Source organism: Carcharodon carcharias, chromosome 7, assembly GCF_017639515.1.
Source record: "Carcharodon carcharias isolate sCarCar2 chromosome 7, sCarCar2.pri, whole genome shotgun sequence".
NCBI classification, from domain to species: domain Eukaryota; kingdom Metazoa; phylum Chordata; class Chondrichthyes; order Lamniformes; family Lamnidae; genus Carcharodon; species Carcharodon carcharias.
The window spans coordinates 30742112-30768208 of record NC_054473.1 but is presented as its reverse complement, the minus strand read 5'-3'; the positions used below and the strand labels follow the sequence as shown (position 1 = coordinate 30768208).

Here is a 26097-nt window from a genome sequence, read left to right as displayed (position 1 = left end):
TTACCCTGTCTGTTTAGCCAGAAAGTTGCACAAGGTGTCATTTGGTTCTCCAGTTGTTACCCACTTTTGTCAGACCCATCCCTATCCTTTTCAAATACCTCAGTCCCTCATTTGATGTTCTAACCTCTGCCTTAATAAATACTTGCAGTGAATCATCAAGCCGGGCTAGATAGCTCATATGGTTAGAGTGTGGTGTTTAATGGCACCAGCAGCCCAGGTTCAGTCACTGTTCTGGCTGAGGTTGTATTAGGGACCTGCCATTTCTACTTGCCCCATTGTGATATTGTGGCATCATCAAGCCACAATGAATAGCTGAGGACACGGCATAGAGAGAGTGAAGCAACTATGGTCTCTTAGCCTTTAGTTTAAATATCTTTTACTCTTCTAAGATTTTTCCAGTGAATATCACTGGTCTTTGCCCAGCCCCAATCCCCCCATTCACCACCTGTGGAAACAAGTCACTCACTATATGTCCACAGGTTTTATGTAACTCTTTACCAACTGCTACTCCATCGATGCCACTTCACTAACCATATTACTGCTGCAGCTCCCGGCTCTGTAGGAAATGCTGGGCCCACACTCACCTATCCCATTTCCCAGTCTTCCTTTTAAACTTCAGCCTAATCATCAATCTTCCAGGTTCCCTCCCTCACCCTCACCTGAGCCCAAATCTGCCTGACCCCAGACTTGCATCTGCATGGCCTTTTCCAATTATCTCCTACCCTCTAATGTCTCTTCATCTGAAGATGATACTTAGTCTAAACTGTTTTTAATGGAGTGCCCCAAGAGATTAACTAAGATTTCATCTGGTTCACTAATGCTCTTTTGGGAAGGAAATCTGCTGCCCTTACCTGGTCTGGCCTACATGTGACCCCAGACCCACAGCAATGTGGAAATTAAGGATGGGCAACAATGTTGGCATTGCCATCAACACCTACATCCCATGAAAGAATAAAAGTTCCTGATATTGAGGGTATTTATATTATATTTACACATAGAAATGTTTAGATAATAAATTGCTAAGTATTAAGTTTGGGTGGGAAAAGTTAATGGGGTAGATTTTCTTTTAAATTAGGAGCAATATAAAAGTTTCATTTAACTCCAACATACTGTGGATGCTGGAAATCTGAAATAAAAACAGAAAATGCTAGAAATACTCAATAGTTCTGGCAGATATAAATTCAAAGCCTGGTCAGAACCTGATTCCAGAAGTGAGCAGTGTAATACACCAATACGAACCAGGCTCCCACCACATGGTGTCAAACTCACTTTAAAAAGTAGAAAATGCTGTAAACACTCAACGGGTCGGAACAAGTAGTGATGGTAACTGAAAAGTTAACTTGACTGTCCACTCCCCAGATCCTGACTCTTGTGTTTCAGATTTCCAGCACGTGCAGTATTTTATTCGCAATGTTTTAAAACGCGTTTGTTTGATCAGTTAGACCCTCTGGACATTGTATAAACGGACACAGAAATGCTTTAAAGTGTTTTGTGAAAGGGGGATGGTTCATGGAGCTACAGTATAAACACGCCCTCGTTTTGCAAAGCTGCCGAGGTAAGCTAACAGGCTGGGGCGGTGAAACGACCTGGGTGGAATTTCATTTGCTATTCGTAGCCCTGGTGACATACTGATCGTGGCTGTAATGCCGGACCTTCAAGGTCCAATATCTTGTTTCAACTGCCAGGCGTCATCAAGGCGCTCGCCTCTGAACGCTGGTGGAACAAATACAAAACTTTGATTTACTTTTTAAACTCGCCTATTAAAAACTGCATGCCACCCCCCCCCCCGAATAATATTATTTAATTTTAGTTTCCGTTCCCCCCCCCCCTTTAACATAGGTCGGATGTTTATTGTGAGCCCCTCTCTCAAAGGCGACCTTTGTTGGTATTTAAAAGAGTTATACCTCCCTCCCGAAAAAATAATTACGCATCTTTGCCAGGGCCCGTGAACACCATCGACAGGAAGATCAGCTGCTTTTTACTTTATTTTTTAAAAAGAAATAAGGCGCCGTGTGTGTGTGTGTGTGTGTGTGTGTGAGGGGGTCGGTGCAGGTCATGTAGCGGGAGGCGGGTGTGCATCGTGCAGCCTAAGCATTCCCACAAAAATAATTTGAAGTGACCATGATAGAAAGCTCTAACCACGAAATATTTCTCTCCCAGCATCCCACGCAGAGTGCGATGTGAAAGAGTTTGTGATCACAGCAGTTGGCAGAGTGTGGGAGCAGTTCAAGTGGGGAATATGATGATGTCAGCGGGCGACAACTTTTTCGCTTAGTTATGGCGGAGGTCAACTTTAGAAAGTTGGCCAACTTTCGGATTCGCAGCCCGGCACCCGTGGACCTGCGCTAAATGTGTACCCGGGTTTGTCGAGATTTAAAGGGGCTGCGAGCGGCCAGCGATCGGTGAACGTGTGAGTGTCTTTTTTTGTGTGTGGATTAGGAAAGGGTTAAAGCTCCAGTTTGTGCCTCTTGTTTGATTTACTCTGTTGTTGTTGTTGGGTGTCCCTCTTTGCAGGAGGGCCCGAAGCGTCGAACGTTAAATCTTGGCTTCTTTAGGCTGGTCCCAAAGTATCTTTCGGTTTTGTACCCAACGCCGGACTTGGTGTAGACCCGAAAGGTTCACCGGCGTCTGGCCGTTCGTCCCCAGGCGGAACTCGCAGCGACCATTACATTGGAGCTGATGTAAAACTACTGCAAACATCCGAGAATCCAAGCGGCCGTGTAGTCTCCTGGATTGCACAGGTCTGTGGCTGTAGGCTGCTTTATTCTGCCTTGTCTGTTAGACTAGTTTAAATGACCTGGTCTATTGTGTGCTCATTCTTCACATTGCAATGCAATCCTTTCTTTATAAAACTCACCGGCTTTGGGGTGGGGGGAGGGTTGAATGAAGAGAGGTGGAAGTAAACTTAGAAATTTTGAGGGGGGAGAAAAATATTTGTCTGTTTTCAGTGGGCTATGTTTATCATACCAGGAATGCCGTAAACACACACCCAGCTTCATTCGGCCAAATCCAAGCCTCGCCAGTGACTCGACTCGATAGTTGGCACTGTCGATAACTGATCTGTTTTGTGGTTGTGTTGTGAGGTTTAGTAGTTTCAGTGGCTGCAAAGAATTCACATGTGTGCGGTTCAAAAAAAGTCACGCATGTTCGAAATCACACCCGAGGAGTTTGGGAGTTGTGAATTTCCACCCAAGTGTTTGGGCAAGTAGTACAGTTAGTACGTGGTTTCTAAAAGTGGAAACATCCATTTTGGCAATATATTCTGGACGCATTCTTTCGTAGTAATAGATAATTAACTAGTGATCTTTGGATGTAAACCTGGATCATACAGACAGAAATATGATAACGGCAGCGCGGTATAATTCCTTTGATCACTATCACAATAGGAGCCAGACTTCCTTGAAACAACCGAAATGTTTCTAAGTTTCATTGAAGACTGAACTTAAAGTTCAGTTAGGAGCCACACGGCCCTCAGAATGAACAAAACACCACACCAGTGCAAGTGTCTTTCCATTTGTACAAAACCCCTCATCTCGTATCTTGGTGGTTTATAGGTTTTATACTAAAGAGAAAATTGCGATAGGTTCCCTGTCACCAAGGACAGCTTGAAGCAAAACATTTTTGAAGCATTGCTATTTGTTACTGTAGCTATCTTAAGTGTTTTTTTTTAAACACAAATATTACTCATGCTTTCTGGCGATTTACTGATAACTGGCTACTGGCACTTAGTTCTATGTAGCAGACCAACTGCTTTCTATTCACATATATCCATATTGGTAAATATATTTTTACAATACACTGTAAAACAACTGAAGATGTAAACTATTGGTGTGAAGGTAATTATTAACTGAAACATTCTTAGGAGGAAGGGGATTTCATTGACAAAGCCAAATAATGAGAAAAAAAATGTGCAATTATTTTTTGAAAGCTGGAAGTGCTAAAATATAGATCTGCCAGAAATGACCCAAAAGTTTTTGGAATTATACATTGGTGTCTGTTGATTCATGCATCTTTCTAATGACTCACCCAGGAGGTAGCACTGAAAAGTAGTGTCATGTGATTACTACCACATTGAAGGTTCTCGTTTTTGCCTGTAATGATCCCCAGAGGGCACTTTTCTAAATGGGTTTGGGAATATTGTATATACAATGGACCTTCTCCCTCCCACTCCTAATACCATCTGTGGACTTGTACAAGGAAGCATTTGTAATTGGGATATTTTACTTGTGTTTGAACTATCAACAGCCATTCTACACCAGGCCAGGAAATATTAAAGAACAGTATAAAGAAGATCTACTGTATCTTGTATTGTTGATCTGGGCAAACAGTCTGTATGCATCTGGCTAAAATACACCAATTCTGATGCCATCCTTGCTTAAATATGTGCAAATGGAGCTGCAGAAAGACTGGTATTTCTTTGTGTGATCCGATGAATAGGAGTTACACAAATTTGCATTCAGTAACTGTTCTGTGAATAACGACCATGAACAACAGTCAATGTTTGTGTTGTTATAGCCTTGGGTAGGTCACTTGTCTATAGAAAAAAGGTCGTACTAGGAGAGACTGTTATCTAGGTCCTGACACATAGTAAGTAAGCAATGCTGGGATTGAGATATTTGTCAATGTGTTTCTTTTACCATGTATTGTAACTACTGTATATATAAAATAAATAGCATATTCTGTAAGTTCAAATATACTCCTATGTTCAAATTCACCTTTTAGATGGGTAGGCTGTGTTGCTGCTTGGCTAAATTTGTTAGTCATCTAATTGTGTTTATAGCTATAGACCAGCAACAACTTAGCACTTTTGTACAGAGGAACATCTTGGAGTTCTTTATTGGGTGGTGGATAATTGAGATGATAACAAGGAGAAGGGAAGCACAGACAATAAGGATTGTCTTAATGAGGTTTTTGAAGTGAGGAGAGAGGTAGCAAGGGAAGGAGTTTAGAGGGTAAGGCCATAGTAGCTTAAGGAGCAGCCAACAATGGTGAAGAAAAATGGACAATTATCAGAGTAGTATTGGATATGTGCGGGGACTTGGTGCTGGAGGAGATCAGAGAGGCAAGAAAGAGCTAGATTAAGTATGAATTTGAAGGTGAAGGTGAAAGCCTTAAAGTTAACTCTCAATAACATGGCACACCTGTGGAATAATGAGCTTTAGTGCGGTGAGAAAAAGATGTTGAACACTAGATTGTGAGTACATAAATAATGTAGACCTGGAGTAAATAATTTAGGATCATGATTGCCAGGCTCTGCTGAAATAAACCGAGCTTGCATTAAGGTAGGATATACAGATTGGTTACCAGTGAGTTTTTAGAGGGAGCACAATAGCAAGTGGAGCATACAATTGTGATTCCTACCAAGTTTGAGCTCTAAGCTGTTAAGTCATTTTAGTTCTATTTATAACTGACAGAGTAATGGTTCTGCTGATATTGTATACCTAGTTTGGCATGTGATGTATATTTTTAGTGCTATACAGTATATGGTATGACATGTTTGGCATGTGATGTATATTTTTAGTGCTATACAGTATATGGTGTTACATGTCAATAGTTCAAAGCATATTATGTATAATATAGTGACTTTCAGCTACCACTGTTTTGAGAAGTTCTGTTTTCAGAGAGAAGTTCCTTTTTCACTTCTGCTATTTTTATGCAAATAGCATATTGATAAGGATGTTTTGAGGTGATTCTGAAGTTACAGTAACAAAACTGCAGTTTCCAAATTATATATTCGGTATGTTAAAGGCGCTATATAAATATAAGTTGTTGTTATTCCATGCTTGATTACACTTCAGAAAAGTGCTTTGGGACATTTGACCACGTTAAAGATGGCAAATACAAATTGTTGTTTAGCTTGTGCATATCGCACCTGCCTGGTTGTGGTGTAGAAATGGGAGCCATCACAAATAAAACAAACTCTTTTATTTTAACATTAAGGAAGACAAATTTATGGCTACACTATAAATGTTTGCTCTGAAAATAGCAATTGTTGCCTTAAAAGAATTCTCTGGAAGAACTGATATTCAAAGTTTCAGGCAGCATACTCTGGATGAATGACTGGAACAGGTGAAAGATTTTGTTAAATATAATGGAGGATGTTAATATGGGCAGTATCTTATTGGTGGTTGGTCAGGCTATTGTGTTTGCAATAGGTTTCATTTTGCTAACATTTTAGGTCAATGACCTTTCAACTGAGTTCTGATGAAAGGTCATTGACCTGAAACGTTAACTCTGTTTTTCTCTCTCCACCAATGGTACCAGACCTGCTGAGTATTTCCAGCATTTTCTATTTTTATTTCACACTTCCAGCATCTGCAGTATTTTTCTTTTCTTTATGTTTTATAAATTTATCTGTGCAGGAGTGGAGGGAGAGTTGAGTACAGGATGGGAGGATACCTGTAACTTTCCATGAGGCTAAGACAGATGTTTCAAGTTTCCATGTTAACCGTGGATGAGGACATTGCCCACATGATTTTGGGTGCCTGTTTATGCTGGGAGATGTGTCAGAAGTGGTGCCACAATTTCCATAAATTGTGAGATATAAGATGACTCAATTTTTCTGGCCCCGAAAATCATGATTTTGCATATACTAAGTGTATAAGTTGACCCCTTTTCAGCAACAACATGCATGAGTAGTCAGCCTCAATTTTTCTCCCCACAGATGGATGTTTTACTTAATGGTACCTTATAACTGGACATAAGGGATCAAGATGATGCAGGCTGTGTTGCGGAGGTGAAGGGGCATTTAAGACATGCCCACTCTTTGCATTGGAAGCTCATAGACAAAATAAATTACTTTTGGGGCAAAAGAGGAAAAAATACAGCCTAAAAAGTAATGTTATGATTCTTGATTTATGAAGCCGCACTTGAAATTGAATATTACTACCCGTCTTAAAGACCTAAGTGTGTGTTGTGAAATCTGTTTTAAATCTTAGCATTGTTTGTTTAAGTTTCCCACTTTTATTGCACTGTTCTATTTACTGATCATTTAACTTAAATTGCTGCTTACTGGCTGAATCTTAACTTGAGATGAGCCACCCAGTGCGATTGAAGCGACTTTGATTGGGAATAGATTACTGTTAACTTCAATTACCAAGAACAGAGTCTCCTCAGATATAGGTAGATGTGTCTTCCAATTACAAGTTGTCCTGCTTTATTTAATATGCTTGTACAAACAGCCCATTGGACAATTGACATTTGTGATAATTATAGAATGATTATGAGGGTTTTGATAAGAGTAGCAGGGTGAAATTGTTGCCTCTGGCAAATGAATAGATAACCATAGGTCATGGATTTAAAATAATTGGAAAAAGAGCTAGTAGGGAAATGATAATTCTTTTTCACACGGTTGTTAAGATCTGGAATGCACTATCTGAAAGGGTGGTGAAAGTGGAATCAGTAGGAACTTTCAAAAGGCAATGAGGTATATACTTGAAGAAAACAAATTTGCAGGGTTGTGGGGGAAAAGCTAGGAGGTAGGACTAAATCGTACAGCTCTGGCATAGGCTTGATGACCAAAATGACCTTCTTCTGTGCTGTAAGATTCAATGGTTCTTTTCAATGTTAGTGAAAATGAATTATATAGAACATGTAAACTTAACCTTTCTACTTGAGTTCTGAATTGTTTTTGTGAATAAATTTGAACCTGCTGCTACAAGAACTGAAGGGTTATTCAAAAGCACATGCAGAGGAGGTCAAACATGGTTTTCTGATAAGATTGGAAATGTTCTGTTACATGTTTTCAGTGATTTCTGCCAAGTGAAGTTGATCATTTGGCATTCTTGCTGCAGCATTTTCACTGAATTACACTGGGTAATTTTTGAACATCTTTTTATTGGAAGGTAGAGATGGTTCATTTTAAATATATATTTTGTTTACATGCACTTCAACCTAGCCAGTGGTATGTTTCTGCAGATCAGCTAGAATAACACGCATAATGGTGAGCTCTTGAAAATGGGGCAGGCTACAAATGACAGGCACATGCAGCTGAAGCTCAGCACCACTGAAAACGGTAGTTCTACCAGAGAAATTTACTTTCACAGGAACGTTACATATCTGCTACCATTATTCATCTGAACCTCGGCAGTGAGTCCTTGACCCTGGGGACATCACAACTAGCCTGAAGCTATCCTCCCTGGAATCCAGTACTCATGCATTCACAAACAAACTTTAGTGGCCACTATGGTTGATTTCCCTGTCCTAACTCAGGATATCTGAGCAAGTTGTGGCCCCCCACTCCTCCCCGACAACCATCACCCTGATGGAGATCAACTGATTCAGCATAGTTCTAGGTTCAAACTTTAGACCTCTGGTTAAATGGCTCAGTTACTTGCTGGATAAATTTATTAAGACACGAAGGGAAAGATCATAATTCTAATGAAGGCTGAGCTGTAGATTACTGTAGAACTGAATTATTATTTATGTATTAAAATAGGACATTTATTCATTTCTTTCTCACTCCTTACCCTTTCTCTCCAGAAGTTGTTGACTTATGCTTAATGGGTGGCAGTGGTCCTCTGGTCCTTGCTCAAGTGCCTACTCTTCATATGGAAGCTTGAGCAATAAATACTGTTGGCAAGTTACATGACCATCAAATTATAATGTTGACACACACATTTCCAACAGAAGTGCAGTATGGCAAATTTTCTTCCACATATCTAGCCCTGGGATCCTGAGGCCATTTTTTTCATCACTGCTGCTGCCCTGAGATTGGCTGACTCAGTGAATGACAAAGTGTCAAACCTCAACCATTGTACAGCTTAATAACAGCTTGTATTACTCTCCCGCATTTAACCTGGTAAAATGGTCCAAGGCTTCTCACGGGGTAAAATGGCCCAAGGCTATCAGACTAAAATTGACACTGTGCCAAAGGAGGAGCTATTGCTCGGAATCTGCTAGGGATTGTTTATTTTCAGGAGTTGGGACGATTTCCAGGACCCAAACCCACAGGATCTGCAGTGCATACTCTAGTCAGCCTCTTAAGTGACTACCTCTTTGTCCACCATTGACTTAAGAATAAGGGGCAGGTTCCTGAGGCTGCAGGCCCAATCAGAGGTCCACAGCATTCAAAGGCGGGCATCCCTTCTGTGAGAGGTGGGTGTTGCTCTAGCAGAAAGCACTGCATGAGAGCTCCCCAAAATAGTGGCGTCCTTGGAAACATACGTAATATTTCAGAAATGAAGAGTGATGAAGCTAGTAGGCCTATCAGAGCAGAGGGAAAACTCGTCTGGAGGATTTGTCTGGGCTAGAAGTGCAGCCTTTCCTGCTCACATCCTTGTCATTGGGCCATGGACCCTCTCTCTGTCTGCAATGGCCATCTGGCCTGCCAGGCTCAGCACTCTGTGGGAATCCCCTCCGACGCCAGAAAGATCTTGGTGGAGTCCTCCTTGCTCCCTCATTGGACCTTTAGTTGATGGTTACTGGCCACCCATCGCTGTTGGGCAGGTAGCCGCTGCTGGTGCTAACCTGCTTCCAGCAAGATCGCTCAGAGGAGGGAATGTGTTTTGCTGTTGACTGACATCCTGACCTCCAAGTCTGCTCCCAGTTACACCTTCAAACCTGCTTCTGTGGGAATCAGAAGATTCTGCTGATTAGTACAGATGACAAAAAGATTGGTCAAAGAGGTAATTTTTTAAGAAGGTTTTTAAAGGATGGGAGAGATATGGGGGGTCAGAGATGTTTAGGGAGGGAATTCCAGAGCTTAGGGCCTAGACAGCTTCAGACATGATTTACAAGATGAGAGGTCAGATTTGGAGGAACAAGGCTTGAAGGGCTGGAGGTGGCTACAGAGATAGGAGGCAAAATTTAAAGCCCTCCCCCGTGTGAGGTGAGGTGGTGGTGGTGGGGGGGGGAGTGTTTAATCAGGCAGGAGGATGGGGGTGCGGGAACCCTTCAGTCTTTTTGCCTTCACGCCAATTAAGTCAATGGTGGGAAGGTCTGTGGATGGCCGCTGTCTGTTGAGGCCCTTAACTTGGCATATAATGCTCACTTAAGGGCCTTTTCCCACTGCTGATGGTATTAACCCAGCAGTGGGTAGTAGGGGCTTGCCATGTGGGGAGGGCTGCATGCGAAGAGGAGGGGGATTTTGGGGTCCCTCTTTCAAAGGCATTCAGTGCTTGATTAAGGGATCCAGCATCAGGATTGCCTTTGCTGCCAACTTGGCACCCCACTCTACAACACTCGCCTTCACTCACCTGTGGCCTGGAATCCAGCGTCAATCTTGGCCTTGGGTGGGTGTTGTATTGACAGCAGCCACTGCATCCCCTCCTCTGATTGGCTGGCAGCTCTTGGTCAATCTTTTGCCCCTGGGGATCCTTAATCCTGGGAAAGGCCCACACTGTCCAGTTATGTGCCTGATTGGCACTTAATTCAGTGGGCCTTTCCTAAAAGAGGCGACACAAAGCTCCCACTGGCTCTCCAGAGATCCCCGTCACCTCCATTAAATCCAGTCCAGGGAGTGGCAAGACTGTGGAGGGATTTGAATATGAGGATGAGAATTTTAAAATGAAGGCATTCTGGGGACTGTGACCCAGTGTAGGTCAGCGACCAGTGATGATGGGGCAAATGGGACTTGGCATAAGCTAAGGTAGAGGCAGTGGAATTTTGGTTGATCTTAAATTTTTGGAAGGTGGGATTCAGCAAGGAGAGCATTGGAATAGACAAGTCAATGGGCTTAGGTGTGGTTGGAGATGGGTGATATTCGGAATGTAGAGGTAGGCTTGCACTTGGGTTTGGAATCTCAGCTCAGGGTCAGATAGGATGGAGAGTTTGCAAACAGTCTGGTTCAGCCAGGGAGGGGGATGGAGTTTGTGGCAGGAACTGAAGGCAATAGCTTGGTCTTCCCCAGTGCTTAATAGAAAGAAATCTTAGCTCACTCAGGACTGAATGTCATACAAGCAGTCTGACAATAGAGAATCATTCTAGGTTCGAGAAAAATAATAATAATGCACCACTTAAATTTTCTTGTGAATTTATTTGGATTTGATTCATATAGTTCTATAAAGTAAGTAGCATTCTGGGGCTCCAGATATTAATATAGAGGCAATTCCAAGAAATCCATTAGAAATTTTCCAGTAGAATAAATATTATGATTTTCCAATAAAGTCTGGTAGAATATTTGTGTTTCGAACAATTTAGAAGATTTATCAAGGGTTTTTTTTGCAAAGAATTGTTAGGAATGGCTTTGCAGTTCATCATGAATCTCCGGTTCTTTGCAGATTTGGAGAACTAGATCTGGATCACAGGGTATGTAGATGATAACCTTGGAAAACAGCTACATGGAAAAAAAAGACAGTCAGTGAAGCCACTATATTTAAAGCTCAAATGCCGTAGTACTAAACTTTGTGATGCTGTGACACAATGGTTTTTTTTCACCAGCCTTTTAGTCATTTGAAAATATATTTAGCTGCATAAAGCCCAGTATTAGCAATTTACAAGTTGGAGAATGGCCAGAGCAATCCCTGCATTAGATTAATTGGCACTGAATACCACGCAGAGCCCTGTTGCAAATTGATTTGGCTTATGTTTATATTCTAACTGACATCAACAGAAAATAGAAATGCTTAAAGTCGGCATTTTACTGAGAAGGAGTTCCACTGAGCAGACTAAGAAACTGAAATTTGCAGTACATCGCCATCAAATTAATATAGGCGTTTTCACACTGCCAGACATTTCAAGTGACCTTTAAATTAAGATTATTTTATAGAAAACATATTTTATTGACCTCAAACTTGAACCTCCATTAAAATGGTCCTAATTTGCAAACTTCTTAAAGAGACAAAGCTCTTTGGCTGATCTCTGCAAAGTTGTGGCGATGAGACACAGAGCAGAGCTCCGGGAACAGTTAATCTACCCAACATCTTGAACAAAGAAGGGTAGAAAGTACCTTAAACGTCTTGCCAATACCAACGTTCATCTAATGCATGACCCATTGGCTTTCACTTACGTATGTTATAACATTTCTTTTTCATCACCCTCAATTCATATGAAATATGATGAGTAATTTATTCACCCTGAGGCAATAATCAATGGGAAACTGGTACTTCAAAAATCTGAATGATCTTATGCCTTGAAATCAATCGATAGATTGTTAGATGATATTGTTCAGAATGTTTCTTTCCAGGACTAGATTACTCCAAACAGTTATCACTCTTTTAGTGAAGAAGTTCTTCCTGGCACAACTTTTAAATGTACTTTTCTCTAATTTAAATGTACACCCTCTAGTCCTATTTTTCTGTCTTAATTTAAAATCAATATACCATTACTGCATGGTATATAAACATGGCTTCAGCGAATGGATATGGTGTACTCTTTCATTGTTAAATGGTTAAAACCTTTTATTTAATGAAAATAATCTGTAGGTGTACCATTTTGCATAGGCCCTGTTAATACAGTGCCGACCACACTTTCAACAGGGGATTGTACTTGGCATGATTCCAAGAGACCACATTGCCAGGAGCAGGGCACATAATACAACACAGTTTTTGTTACAGTCAGCACTTTTTAACATGGTTCTAAAAACAGAACTGTAGTTTTAGTGTATGAAGTAATCTTCAGAGTCTAATACTAAATCTAGCCTAACTAAATACTATATATTTTAATGCATGATGTAAGAACACCATAAAGTGAGGTCTTCTTGCACATCTAAGATATTTAGTTTGTGTGTTCAGTATTTCTATAAATGGGGATCATTGCAGGAGGGTGGTGGGTGCAGTGGGGGTGTGGGATTGTTAGGATGTGAATTCAGCCCTAGAGTAGGCTAAGTTCCACTTGCCATATTTTTTCATTTTAAATGTAATGCATTAATCTTGGGGCAAAATGAAGTTGAATGGCTATCTTAAACCCACACTGTACTTCTATAGGTACTGAATAGTGCCACAGATTTGCTTTAGCTCATTCATTTCTTTGTTTTAGACGAGAACCTTGCCATTTGAACTGCCTACAGTCTCCTTTAACCTCATGGTAACTGTAAGCATCTGTATGGATAGCAAAGTATAATCAAGATGCATTTTTTTTTGGCAAGGATATGGTTTGCAGAGCAACTTTAACTGTCCTTCATTAAGAAGCACATTATGAGATTATTTTCCTGTAAAATATTCTAGAGTTTGATATGTGTATTTCGAAAGCAACAAAGGCTCACAGTTAAGGATAGAATTCTTTGCTATGGCTCCAGATAAACCCAATTACATTTTTTGCTTATACAAAGCAATTTTGAAGATTGTTATAAAAAATGAAACTTCTGTTTTTGAGCTTTATATTGAATATCACACAATATATTTCAAACAAATTGTGGATGAAAATAGTGCATTCTTTTTATTTTATTTGATTTTAATCAGTTAGATAATTGTGTTCGAAATATCATCAGAGCTATAGTTTCACTTTTCCTGTAAGGTAGGCTTGCCTTGGCCAGGCTATGTATTGACAGACTGCAGCTAGTAGTGAATCTCATTCAATCATAAAGGACTACCTGGCCTTGCTGTCTCATCCTTTGTGAAGCAAATCTGTCATTTCTGACGATGTGACCTCATGACCTTTTTATTGAATGTGATGTTTATGGGTCCATATAAATCTGACTGATTTAGGAACTGGAGCTTCTGGTGGTTCTTGAGTTCTGATGCCCAGTGCTCTAGCAAGCAAAATGCAGTTAGATTAGAATTTACACTGCAGCAAGATGATTCATTGTCACTTAGCAATTAGCTTACTTCTCCACATTTCACCATACAGACTTCCTATTGTTATCAAATGTTCTTTTGACCCAAACCTTAGAATTTTCTTAGTAGGACATATATATTGCAATAAGCAGATGCTTTTACAACTATTTGAACTACACAGTCATCAAAATATTTATGTTTTTACATGATTCCTCTTAGAACATTGTGATTTGAAACTGGTATTGCATAAATTTTTAAAAATGTACAAATTGGCTTAGGATTCAATAAATGCTCCAACATGAGAGCTCCTGACCTACTTAATGGGTTAGAATTGTACAGTGCCTGTGATGTAAGCACACTGTGTTGAATTTTGGAAATTGCTTAATAGCACGCTAAAGAGGCATCTACAATCTAAGGAATGTAAACTGTTTAAATGTTACATCTGCTTAACTTTCATAACCATATTAAATGCAGATGACATGATGCAGTTCTGTAAATTAAGAGATGAACAAAAACAATTATAAGCTGAGCCTTAGTTTTTTTAAAAGTTTGGTTTTAAAACTGTCATAATATTTTCCAGATGTTTTAATATTACATGCATTCCATCATAGATGTGGATCTACTAGAATGTAATAATGCATACATTTATGAGTTTGATAAAGCTGCATTCACTTCATCCACTTTTCTTGTTTGGCTTGAAACAAATCTCACCATCAAACAAGGACAATATCTGCTATTATTCTAAGTTTGCATTTGTACTCTGCTAAATTTACAGAAACAAATGTTCACACCACAGCAGTATAATCTAGCCCACACTGATTACAGATGCAGGCTAGGACATGTTGTCACTTACTTAAAAAGATTGTTTTTACTGATGTTCATTTCTTGTGGCTTAAAGGCCAGGGTGTAAGAAGTACAGAATTTTTTTTTTTAAATTGTTTTCTTTTTCCATTTTACTGTCTTGAAAACTAAATGTGCATCAACCCTGATTTGTTTTAGCTGTCTCTTCTGTGGGTGAGTCAGTTAATTTCTTAAAAAAAGATCTGTTTGGAAATACAGTTTTGAAACCAATACTTGGACCACATGCATTTGCAGCCTTAAATCAAGAAGCTATGGACAAAAAAAAAAATTGTACAACATTAATCTTAAATAAGTATGAAGATATTAATTCAGTGACTTTTTCATATGAGGGAATGGACACTACAGTGTCAGCATCAAGTGCTCTGGGATTAGTTGATGTGTTGATCTGATTAGTTTTCTTTCCCTCCTCACTCCAGTAGATCTTTCAATTTTACAAACCAATTTCTCTCTTGGCTTTTGTGAGTGGAATTGCTCAGCTCTCAATTATTCTAGGCAAGCTAAACAAAATGTCCTGCATTATTTTAAGATATTTCATCTCTCTGAATTTGCACAAGAAATCATTTTAAAAAGGAATTGAACTAATTGTAGTGTTTCCTAAATAATCATCTAGATGGAAGTGGAAAAATTATTCATTTCACGTGTGTGCTTTAATTATAATCTCTATTTGTCTTTATGTATTTACATTTTTAATTTTTCTCTTTTCTCACCATCTGGAGCACTGGCCTTTGCTGGGATATCAGTCTTCCACCTGTGAGCCTAGGTTGTGAGTGTTGTGGGATGTTTGGCTGTGAAGGCCATCAAAGATTTTGCCCAATCCTGCCTTCACCCAACCTCTAAGGATGTACAAAACAAAAACAGAATTACCTGGACAAACTCAGCAGGTCTGGCAGCTTCGGCGGAGAAGAAAAGAGTTGACGTTTCGAGTCCTCATGACCTTTCAACAGAACTAAGCTTTCTTTACAAGGAGAGGGAAATAAAAGCTGGTTTAAGGTGGGGCGGAGGGGGGGGCGGTGTGGAGAAGTGGAGCAGATCATCAAAAGATGTCACAGACAAAAGAACACAGAGGTGTTGAAGTTGGTGATATTATCTAAACGAATGTGCTAATTAAGAATGGATGGTAGGGCACTCCAGGTATAGCTCTAGTGGGGTTGGGGGAGCATAAAAGATTTAAAAATAATGGAAATAGGTGGGAAAAGAAAAATCTATATAAATTATTGGAGAAAAATAAACAAAAGGAAGGGGGAAGAAACAGAAATGATGCCACCACCAAACACATCTTCCCTTCACCCACCCTATCGGCATTCCGTAGGGATCGTTCCCTCCGGGACACCCTGGTTCACTCCTCCATCACCCCCTACTCCTCAACCACCACCTATGGCACCTCCCCATGCTCACGCAAAAGATGTAACACCTGCCCCTTCACTTCCTCTCTCCTCACCGTCCAAGGCCCAAACACTCCTTTCAAGTGTTCAAGTGAAGCAGCATTTCACTTGCATTTCCCCCAACTTAGTCTACTGCATTCGTTGCTCCCAATGCGGTCTCCTCTACATTGGAGAGACCAAACGTAAACTGGGCGACCGCTTTCCAGAACACTTGCGGTCTGTCCGCAAGAATGACCCAAACCTCCCTGTCGCTTGCCATTTTAACAATCCACCCTGCTCTCTTGCCCACGTGTCTGTCCTTGGCCTGCTGCATTGTTCCAGTGAAGCCCAACGCAAACTGGAGGAACAACACCTCATCTTCTGACTAGGCACTTTACAGCCTTCCGGACTGAATATTGAATTCAACAACTTTAGGTCTTGAGCTCCCTCCTCCATCCCCACCCCCTTTCTGTTTCTTCCCCCTTCCTTTTTTTTCTCCAATAATTTATATAGATTTTTCTTTTCCCACCTATTTCCATTATTTTTAAATCTTTTATGCTCCCCCACCCCCACTAGAGCTATACCTTGAGTGCCCTACCATCCATTCTTAATTAGCATATTCATTTAGATAATATCACCAACTTCAACACCTCAGTGTTCTCTTGTTCTTTTGTCTGTGACATCTTTTGATGATCTGCTCCTATCCTAACACCTCCCCCCCCACCATAAATCAGTTTATATTTCCCTCCTTGTAAAGAAAGATCAGTTCTGTTGAAGGGTCATGAGGACTCGAAATGTCAACTCTTTTCTTCTCCGCCGATGCTGCCAGACCTGCTGAGTTTGTCCAGGTAATTCTGTTTTTGTTTTGGATTTCCAACATCCGCAGTTTTTTGTTTTTATCTCTAAGGATATGCACTTGTTACTGTGGTCACTACATAGCAGTCAACTGCCTAAGATTACACTGGTAGTTGTCAGTGCGGGAAGTTCAAGTTTGGGTGGTATATGGCCCTAACTTGAATGAAAGAAAAGAAAGACTTGCATTTATGTAGTGCTTTTCACGTCCACCAGATGTCTCAAATTGCTTTACAGCCAACAAAGAACTATTTGAAATGTAGTCATTGTTGTAACATAGGAAACATGGCAGCCAATTTGCACTTAGCCTCGGCAAGCTCCCACAATCAGCAATATGACAATGGCCAGATAAAATATCATAGTGATTTTGATTGAGGGATAGATATTGGCTGGGGAATCGGGGATACCTCCCTTGCTCTTCTTTGAAATAACATCATGGGATCTTTACATTCACATGAGCATGCCTCGGGGCTTTGGTTTAAAGTCTCATCCAAAAAACAGCTCCAACAGTGCAGCAATCCCTCAATACTACACTGGAGTGTCAGCCTTGATTTTTATGCTTAAACCCTGGAGTGGAATTTAAATTGAGGAGCTTGTGATTCAGAAGCGAGAGTACTACCTACTCAGCCTCGGCTGCCTGGTAACGCCTAGATTTGCGTGAAGGTCAAGCTTCTGGAAGACTGATGGTGGAATGGCATCCTTCAGGAGAAAAGGGGAGAAAAATGAGCAAGATAAATGTTTTATTTTGGTTCAGTGCCTTTTCTGACTGCTGTTTTGGGAGAGATTCCACATTTTGTTGTACAGTGGTTGTATCATTGCTTGAAGCTGATATCAGGGAAATTGGTGTTTGTTTCATAGACTTGGGGTCTTTTTTTAATAGACTGCCACAAGCATTTAAATAAAATTTGGATAAGCAGTGAAGAAATATGGAGACATTTGGTAAGATTCAGCACAAGAGAACATCATTGCGCATGGAATTGAAGGTGACCATTGTGACTTGGGTTGGTAATTGGGTGAACGATAGGAATCAAGAGTAGTGATAAAAGGAATGACTCTGTTTCTTAGGATATGACAAATAGTGTTTCTTAAGAATCTGTAATCAGGTTTCCACCGTGTATGTGTGTGTATATATCCCAAAGCGCTTTACAGCCAATGAAGTATTTTTGTTGTGCAGTTAGCCAGCCATTGTTGTAATGTAAGAAACATGGTAGTTAATTTGGGCACAAGAAGCTCCCGCAAACAACAGTTTAATAATAACCAGATAATCTATTTTTATGGGGTAATTATTGGCCAGGGCACCAGGGAAAACTCTCCTGCTCTCCTTTGAAAAGTGGTATGAGTTCTTTTACATTCACCTATGAGGCCAGATGGGACCTTGATTTAATGTCTCATCTGAAAGATGGTACCTCTGACAGTATAGCACTCTCTCAGTAATTATGCGTCAGCCTAGATATTATGTTCAAGTCTCTGGAATAGAATTTGGTTTCATAGCCTTCTGATGCTGGTAAGATTCCTACCTCTGAGCCATGGCTGACACCTGACAAATGGAGTCAATACAGGGAAGTATGAGGTTATCCACTTTGGATCAGAGAAAGGCAAATCAGAATAGTTTCTAAATGGTGAGAGACTAAGAGCAAAGGGATTTAGGTGTCCATGTACACAAATCACTAACTGCTAGTGTAGAGGGGTAAACAAATAATCTAAGTACCTAATGAAATGTTGGCCTTTATCTCAAGTGAGCTGGAATTCAAAAGCAAGGAAGTGATCCTTTAGTTCGAGAAAGTCCTAGTCAGACTCCATCTGAAGTAGTGTATTTGGTTTTGTGCTCTGAACTTCGGCAAAGATATCTTGACCTTGGTAGGAATATAGCGGAAATTCACCAGATGCCAGAATGATTATTATAAATCCGCAGGTTCCATAAACTTGGCTACCATTCCTTTGAATTTAGAAGGTTGAATACAGATGTAATAGATGTGCTTAAAATGTTTTAAGAATTCTATATCTTACGCTTCCTCTGACGGGAGTCCAGAGCCATAAGGCATAAACTTCAAATTAGAGCTAGACCATTTAGGAGTGAAAATTAGGAAGCAACCTTTCACACAAACAGTAATAGAAATCTGGAAATCCTTCACCAAAAGTTTGTGGATAATGGGTCAATTAAAATTTTCAAGGTTGAGATTAATAGATTTTTGTTAGGTAAGGCTATCAAGGAAAAATGGCTGTTTGAAGACAATGTCCATCGATAGAGTTGAGGCACAAATTATCTCTTTGGTGGAACAGGCTTGAGGGATTGATTGGCTTATTACTCCGATGTTTCTATATGTAGACTGGGCATTAAATTGCATTTGATTCTGTATTGATCAGGCATCAAAGAAAGAAAAATAAATGTTTTTAATTTATTCATTCACGAGATGTGGACATCATTGGCAAGGTCAGAATCTATTGCCCTTCCCTGACATTTTCACTTGAGCATAAACTGTTGATTGGTCCAGCATGGAGTTGTGGATGAAATCAAAACCCCCTTCACTTATTCTTTCTGTCTGCTTGATCTGGAACCAGAAATAAAACAAAACAAAGGTGAGTAAACTTTAATTGACTTGATTTTAATGACAGCAGGACCATGTTATACAAATCCCTGTGATCAAACACCTGTTCTTGCGCTCACAGCTGCCCTCGCCAAACAAACCAGATTGTCAGCCAACTATCTTTGTGACAAGTGATGTGATTAATACTTCAACGGTTAGTTGTTCTTTAGAGGATAAATGTGTAATTGGATCATTGACCTGGATTTTATAGTGCTAATGATGGAAAAGCTGTCGTTGTTCACCACAGTTATTCCATTGAACCTCTTTGGCCTTTTGTCTATGACATATTTTGGCAATCTCCACCTATCACTGGCCCTCTATCCAGCTCTACTTGTCCCACCCCCCCCTTAAACCAGCTTATATTTCACCTCTCTTCTATTTTTCCTTAGTTCTGTTGAAGAGTCATATGGACTTGAAACGTTTACTGTATTCCACTCCGCAGATACTGTCAGACCTGCTGAGTTTTTCCAAGTATTTTTATTTTTGTTTTTGTGTTGTATATGAGAACCAGTTGTTTTACTGCTAACTGTAAATCTAGCTCAGTGAATATTGTAGAGTTGTGTCTTGACTTTTGCACTATTCTCGCGGGCAGTGCTCCAATGTGGAAGAGGCTGGGTATACAGTTTATTTATTGTACATGTAATTTTATTTAATTTCTATATAATTTTGCTCCAATTTTTCTTCTCCAGTTTTCTCCATCTTCTGAAGGTTCACGTCCACAGTGGGTAGAATTTTGAGCAGCTAGCAGTCACCCTACAATATATTGCTCATGTGCACATTACTCATGTGAGTCTTGATGTTGAATGGCAGTAGGCTATTTCATTGTGGAATATGTCACAACTAAGCCCATTCCTGTCTTCACCAAATACCTACATGTGCACATCCCCACATGGGATCCCTGTGTAATCAGGATTGGGAGCTTGGTCAATTCTTCTCTTCTCTAGCACAAAGGAGCTGACCAAATATTCTTTTTTGCCATGGCACAGACCAGCTGACATAGTATAATGTTTATATATAAAATATCCCTCCTGTTATAAAGGTACTGTATTTTACTGGGTACAGAACCATAGGTATTGAGCAGCTACTGGTTTCTCACCCAAGTGACCATTCTTCACCTGGGAGACCATTATTACTATTGCAAATGCTGTGACAATTGAGTGCATCTTCTAGTTGTGATTAAGAGCAGCTGATACTAATTAGGGAAATGTTAGGGCACATATATAAGAACCAGTTTATATCTGTGTGGGGAACAAACTGTGTGGAAGGGAAAAGTAGTTTTTACTTTTGTTATACAGGATTATTCTTAAAACCCTGTGTTGAAGTCTTGTGGCTCCAGCTTCTTCCATAGCCAGATGGATGTTCACCGAATTAACAGCCATTTCCCCTGTGAGGTTTATCACAGCCAAGTCTGATACTGTCCTTAACCAATACTCATGGTTAGACCTTTCTCTTTTCTCCCCTTATAACCCAGGAGTGCTGAGGAATACTGACGTGCCTCTACCACTGACTCTTGGGCTGATCAGCAAACTCAACATAGAATGAAAATTCAACGTGGAACTTTAAATGGTCTGTGTACCTCAGTTCCATGCTAAAAACTAAGCTATCAAGGAACTGAAACTAATTGTTTAAGTGGTACAACCTGACAAGAAAATGTGCAGCTGTAATGTTATCCAGGGAAAACTTGCAGCACAACTTGTGACACTCCACTATAAGGCACTCTATAGACATGCTGGCATTGTATCAAGAATTGCCTCTCCATTAAAGCAAAGCTATGTGGGTTTCTGACATTGAGATGGATAATTTCCTTCAATATAATACTGGCATTAATTCAAACTCTATATTGATGCCAGTAATCGAGTTTTCATCTATTAGGTTGTTTGTGGTCACAGGTAGGGGAGGGCTACTTGAATTTGCAATGGATTGTGTGTCTTACTATTTAAAAAAAGACTTCTGATGAGTGAATTCAGCACATTGGATCAGTGTGATCTGCTAAAAGAATCTGATCGAAAACAGCACGTCATGCAGGCATTTTTGATCAGGGTCAGTGAACATTGTAGCAGCTGCACTGCAGCCTGAGATCTCTATACTTTTTAAACTGTAAACTTTCATGATGCTTGTTGTGAATGTTGTTTGATTCACTTTGTTTTTTTTAAGATTGGTTTTCACTGCTATGCTATATTTAGCTTGGTGGCAGTCAGATCAAAGGGTACATTGGTTGCCAAAGGCATTGAGCAAGCAGAATTTACAACTGATCTGTTGAAGAGTCATATGGACTCGAAACGTTAACTGTGTTCCTCTCCGCAGATGCTGTCAGACCTGCTGAGTTTTTCCAGGTATTTTTGTTTTTGTTTTGGATTTCCAGCATCCGCAGTTTTTTGCTTCTATCTCAGAATTTACAACTGATGTGTATGTCACAGCCTAGAACTGGTTCTGGCATACTGCAGTAAATGCAATACCAAAGCCTATAGTTTTTTTGGGATTGTAGGCTATTAGAGTTTAGTAAGCTGAGAGAGCCATTTCAGATGAACATGGACTGTAAAATCAATCAGGGTTGGCAGGAATTGGAATCAGGGGTCTAAACCAGCTGTCTTGGCTCTGAAGTCAACTGGAACAAATGGAACTCACAAGCTTTTGTTCTTTGCTGCATCACTATGTCAAACCTCATTGTTATGGGTATGTTCAGATGCTTGATAGGTTTTGAATACTTAGGAAAGCCTGTATAGAATCAAAGAATCACTCTGTCTTTAATTTGTGTTTGCTTCTCTTGCAGATCCTCTGCCTGTCTGATCAAAATGGAGTATAATCTGGGATTCTGGAAATCCACCAGTAATGGTTTCAGTCCACAAGATTTTTTCCATGATGTTTCTACATCTGTTTCCCCCACCTTTGCTCATCACTTTGCATATCGTCGTGAATCCGAGGATGGGAAATTGGCAGATGCTTACAAAGCAAGTGGCACTATTCGGGTTTACTTACCAAACAAGCAGCGTACTGTGGTAAATTGATGTTCAATTACTTCGAAGCCAAATAATAGAAAAATATTTTCTTCCTTCAGAATTTTAGATTTTCTGTAAAGGGGTAATGGTTTTTAAGTAACTATTGTATTTTGTAAATAGTGCAATTCGTACAGTAACATTCATTAAAGTAATTAGTATCTACATAGTAATGCAATCTCACAGTGCTGGGAAGATGAGGATAATATTACATAAATGCTTCCATTTAATACATTACCTGCCTTGGATAATTAAAATATGATTGTTTTGCTCACGCTGAGGAGCAGTTGACTCTTGGCCAGAATGGTATGAGATTTCATATGACGGCTGAACTCAGGACTGGTAGATAGGAATGTCATCTCATGGAGATGCTTCTTCCTAAAGAGCAGGGCAAAAGGAAAAATGTAGAATCTAGGATGCAATTGTATCACTGATTATTTGATTCTTGAATAACTTTGAAGACAGCTCTGAGGAAAAATTACATCACCAAGACATTTTTCTTCTGAGCTCATACTTATTAATTTGTTAGAAAAAGGTGTAGTGTGAGAGGGCTGGTGGATAGCTCATGTAATTTCTACATTTAAGAAGTGGGATGGAACATGTCCAGGGAGCTATGGACCAGTCAGCTTGACATTGGTCAAGAGCAATAATGGAATCTCTTCTAAGGGAGAGAATAGAAGGACATCTAGAAACATAAAATATAATAATGATTAGTTAGCTCGATTTTCAAAAAGCCAAATCTTGCATAACCAAACTTGTTGAATCTTTTGAGGAGGTGTTAAGGCACAGCGGATGGTAAATGCTGAGCTGCTCAAATCCCATAAGATCATAAGACATAGGAGCAGAAATTAGGCCATTCGGCCCATCGAGTCTGCTCCGCCATTCAATCATGGCTGATAAGTTTCTCAAGCCCATTATCCCACCTTCTCCCCGTAACCTTTGATCCCCTTACCAATCAAGAATCTATCTATCTCGGTCTTAAATACACTCAATGACCTGGCCTCCACAGCCTTCTGTGACAATGAATTCCATAGATTCACCACTCTCTGGCTAAAGAAGTTTCTCCTCATCTCTGTTCTAAAAGGTCTTCCCTTTACTCTGAGGCTGTGCCCTCGGGTCCTAGTCTCTCCTACTAATGGAAACATCTTCCCCCACGTCCACTCTATCCAGGCCTTTCAGTATGCTGTAAGTTTCAATCAGATCCTCCCTCATCCTTCTAAACTCCATCGAGTATAGACACAGAGTCCTCAAACATTCCTCATATGTTAAGCCTTTCATTCCTGGGATCATTCTCGTGAATCTCCTCTGGACCCTCCCCAGGGCCAGCACATCCTTCCTGAGATACGGGGCCCAAAATTGTTCACAATATTCTAAATGTAGTCTGACCAGAACCTTATAAAGCCTCAGCATCACATCCCTGCTTTTATATTCTAGTCCTCTCCAAATAAATGCCAACATTGCATTTGTCTTCCTAACTACCAACTCAACCTGCAAGTTAACCTTAAGAGAATTCTGGACTAGGACTCCCAAGTCCCTTTGCACTCCAGATTTCTGAATTCTCGCCCCACTTAGAAAATAGTCTATGCCTCTGTTCTTCCTACCAAAGTGCATGACCTCGCACTTGCCCACGTTGTATTCCATCTGCCACTTCTTTGCCCATTCTCCTAACCTGTCCAAATCCTTCTGCAGCCTCCCTGCCTCCTCAATACTACCTGTCCCTCCACCTATCTTTGTATCATCTGCAAACTTAGCCAGGATGCCCTCAGTTCCTTCATCTAGATCATTAATGTATAAAGTGAAAAGTTGTGGTCCCAACACTGACCCCTGTGGAACTCCAGTAGTCACCGGCTGCCATCCTGAGAAGGACCCCCTTATCCCCACTCTGCCTCCTGCCAGACAGCCAATCTTCTATCCATGCTAGTACCTTGCCTCTAACACCAAGGGCTCTAACCCAGAGGGAATCTTGAAACAGCTGCCTCCACTGATTTGCAATTTGTATTTTTATTTCAAGATGTGTGCCTTGAATTAAGTAGTAATGAGCTCAGCAAGACTTAGAGGCTTTTTACAAAACTAAATTGAACATTTATTAATAGAAGAAAAGATTTTAAGCACATACATGGGTCTACAAATTACTACTATAATAACTCCTAAATCTCCTAATTAGAATAGCTCCCAGTTACACCTCCGTTAAGGCAACAGTAAAGCAACATAGATTTCAACAGACCCAGGCAACACACACAATGCCCTGGACAGGGATATTCATGATGAGTTTTCTTAGCTTCAGTTCCTGTAGACAGCAACTTGATACCTTGAGGCTGGAGGCTTTTCACACTTGTTAGATCTTAGAATGCCTTCTTCCTTACACATAACCTCATCTCATCTCATGTATACATGTTTTTCCCTTTTTAATGTAAACCCCATTGTTCCAATATGCCTTTGCAACTTTACTTTTTCCATAATGTAACTCTTTCATGGTGCTCACTATGGGCAGTCCTCAGGAGCCATATCTTTGAAATAGCAATGAAAAAAAGTAAACATCTTACAATCTAACAGAGCTCTCACTCAAACATAGTTCCAACTGAAAAAATTCATTCATAAAACCCATTCAAAAAATCTAAATCCCCTCAAGTGGTCAATCTGCTGTAAAAAAAAAAAAAATCTATTTTACTAACTACATCAAAGACAGATAATTCTTTAATAATCTCCTAAAACTGTCAGTCAAAATGTGAACAGAGCCCATTGCTGAGTTAAGTAGTTTTGGAGCTTTTGAAATTCAGCCAAGCATTTACAATGGCCTCAGCAATAACGAACCCTGGGAAATTTAAACAATCGATGAAATTGAAAATTAGATAACCTTTTTCTAATTAAGCTACACCAAATATCCTGTCAATCAAAGGAGTCCTTGATCAGGTGGGGGCTTCTTTTTCTCTTGAGTTAAATCTGCTGAAGTTTTTTTTAAACTTTAAAAGGGCTGTAGGCATTTCAGTCACTTAAACCATTACATTAGAGATTCCAAGCAATGGGCGGAATTTAATGTAGGTAACGGTGGTTTTGACCGCTGGTTGGAGAGCTGGTGAGAGCTCCACATTGCTATATTTTGGGAAGGCCTGCCACATTAAATGCCAATTAGGCACTTAACTGGGTAGTGGCCGGCCATCCCCAGGATCAAGGACCCCAGGGGCAGAAGGTCCACCAGCCAATCAGAAGTCAGCAGCTCTTCATTACATGGCAGGATCACCAGGGAGGCAGTGGCTGCTGGGGAAGGAAACAGTTAACTCACAAGGAGTTCAATTGCTAATTATCAGTTAACAACCCTAAGTACGCATCTGGATGTATAAAAGGGATAACAGGTGAGACAAGTTCTCTCCGTAGAGAGTTTTATGCCCCAGAAATAAAACTCTATCTGAAGGAATCTGGCTTGGTCTCGGTCTTTATTGCCAAACAGCTATTGAAGCTTAACAGTGGTAGCAGAGGATGGTTGCTGCTTGTAAGTAAAAAGATTGGAAACTAAGCTTTCTTCAGACAAAAGACTGTATTTGGAGTTAACTTTAAGAGCAGAGTGTTTTGGAGTCACTCAAAAATGGCTGAATCAAAATGTAGAGTGTCAGGCTATGATTATCCACCGATGTTTTCTGAGAGTGAATTCTATGAGCAATGGAAGAATGAAGTAACTATGTGGACATGGGTTACGTCCTTGCTGAAGAAAGACTAGGGAATGGCTTTGGCACTTTCCTTACCACACAAAAGCAAAATAAGATGCATAGTATTTTTGGAGTTGGAGCCTGAGCATTTG

At 40.2% G+C, this 26097-nt stretch overlaps 1 protein-coding gene across 4 annotated transcripts in view; it reads left to right on the top strand.

Annotated features, from left to right (window-relative positions):
* Positions 1-1403: 1403 nt before the first annotated feature.
* LOC121280165 (RAF proto-oncogene serine/threonine-protein kinase-like) overlaps positions 1404-26097 on the top strand; it is a 90203-nt gene continuing 65509 nt past the window's right edge. For 2 of the 4 annotated variants that reach the window (XM_041191875.1, XM_041191871.1), the window contains exons 1-2: positions 2011-2410; positions 22082-22307. In XM_041191875.1, coding sequence (XP_041047809.1) covers positions 22104-22307 — 204 coding nt within the window. In that variant the 5' untranslated portion in view covers positions 2011-2410; positions 22082-22103. Of the gene's footprint in view, positions 1556-2010; positions 2411-2514; positions 2742-22081; positions 22308-26097 lie in introns of those variants that run through there. The other 2 variants (XM_041191873.1, XM_041191872.1) reach the window with 2 other exon arrangements.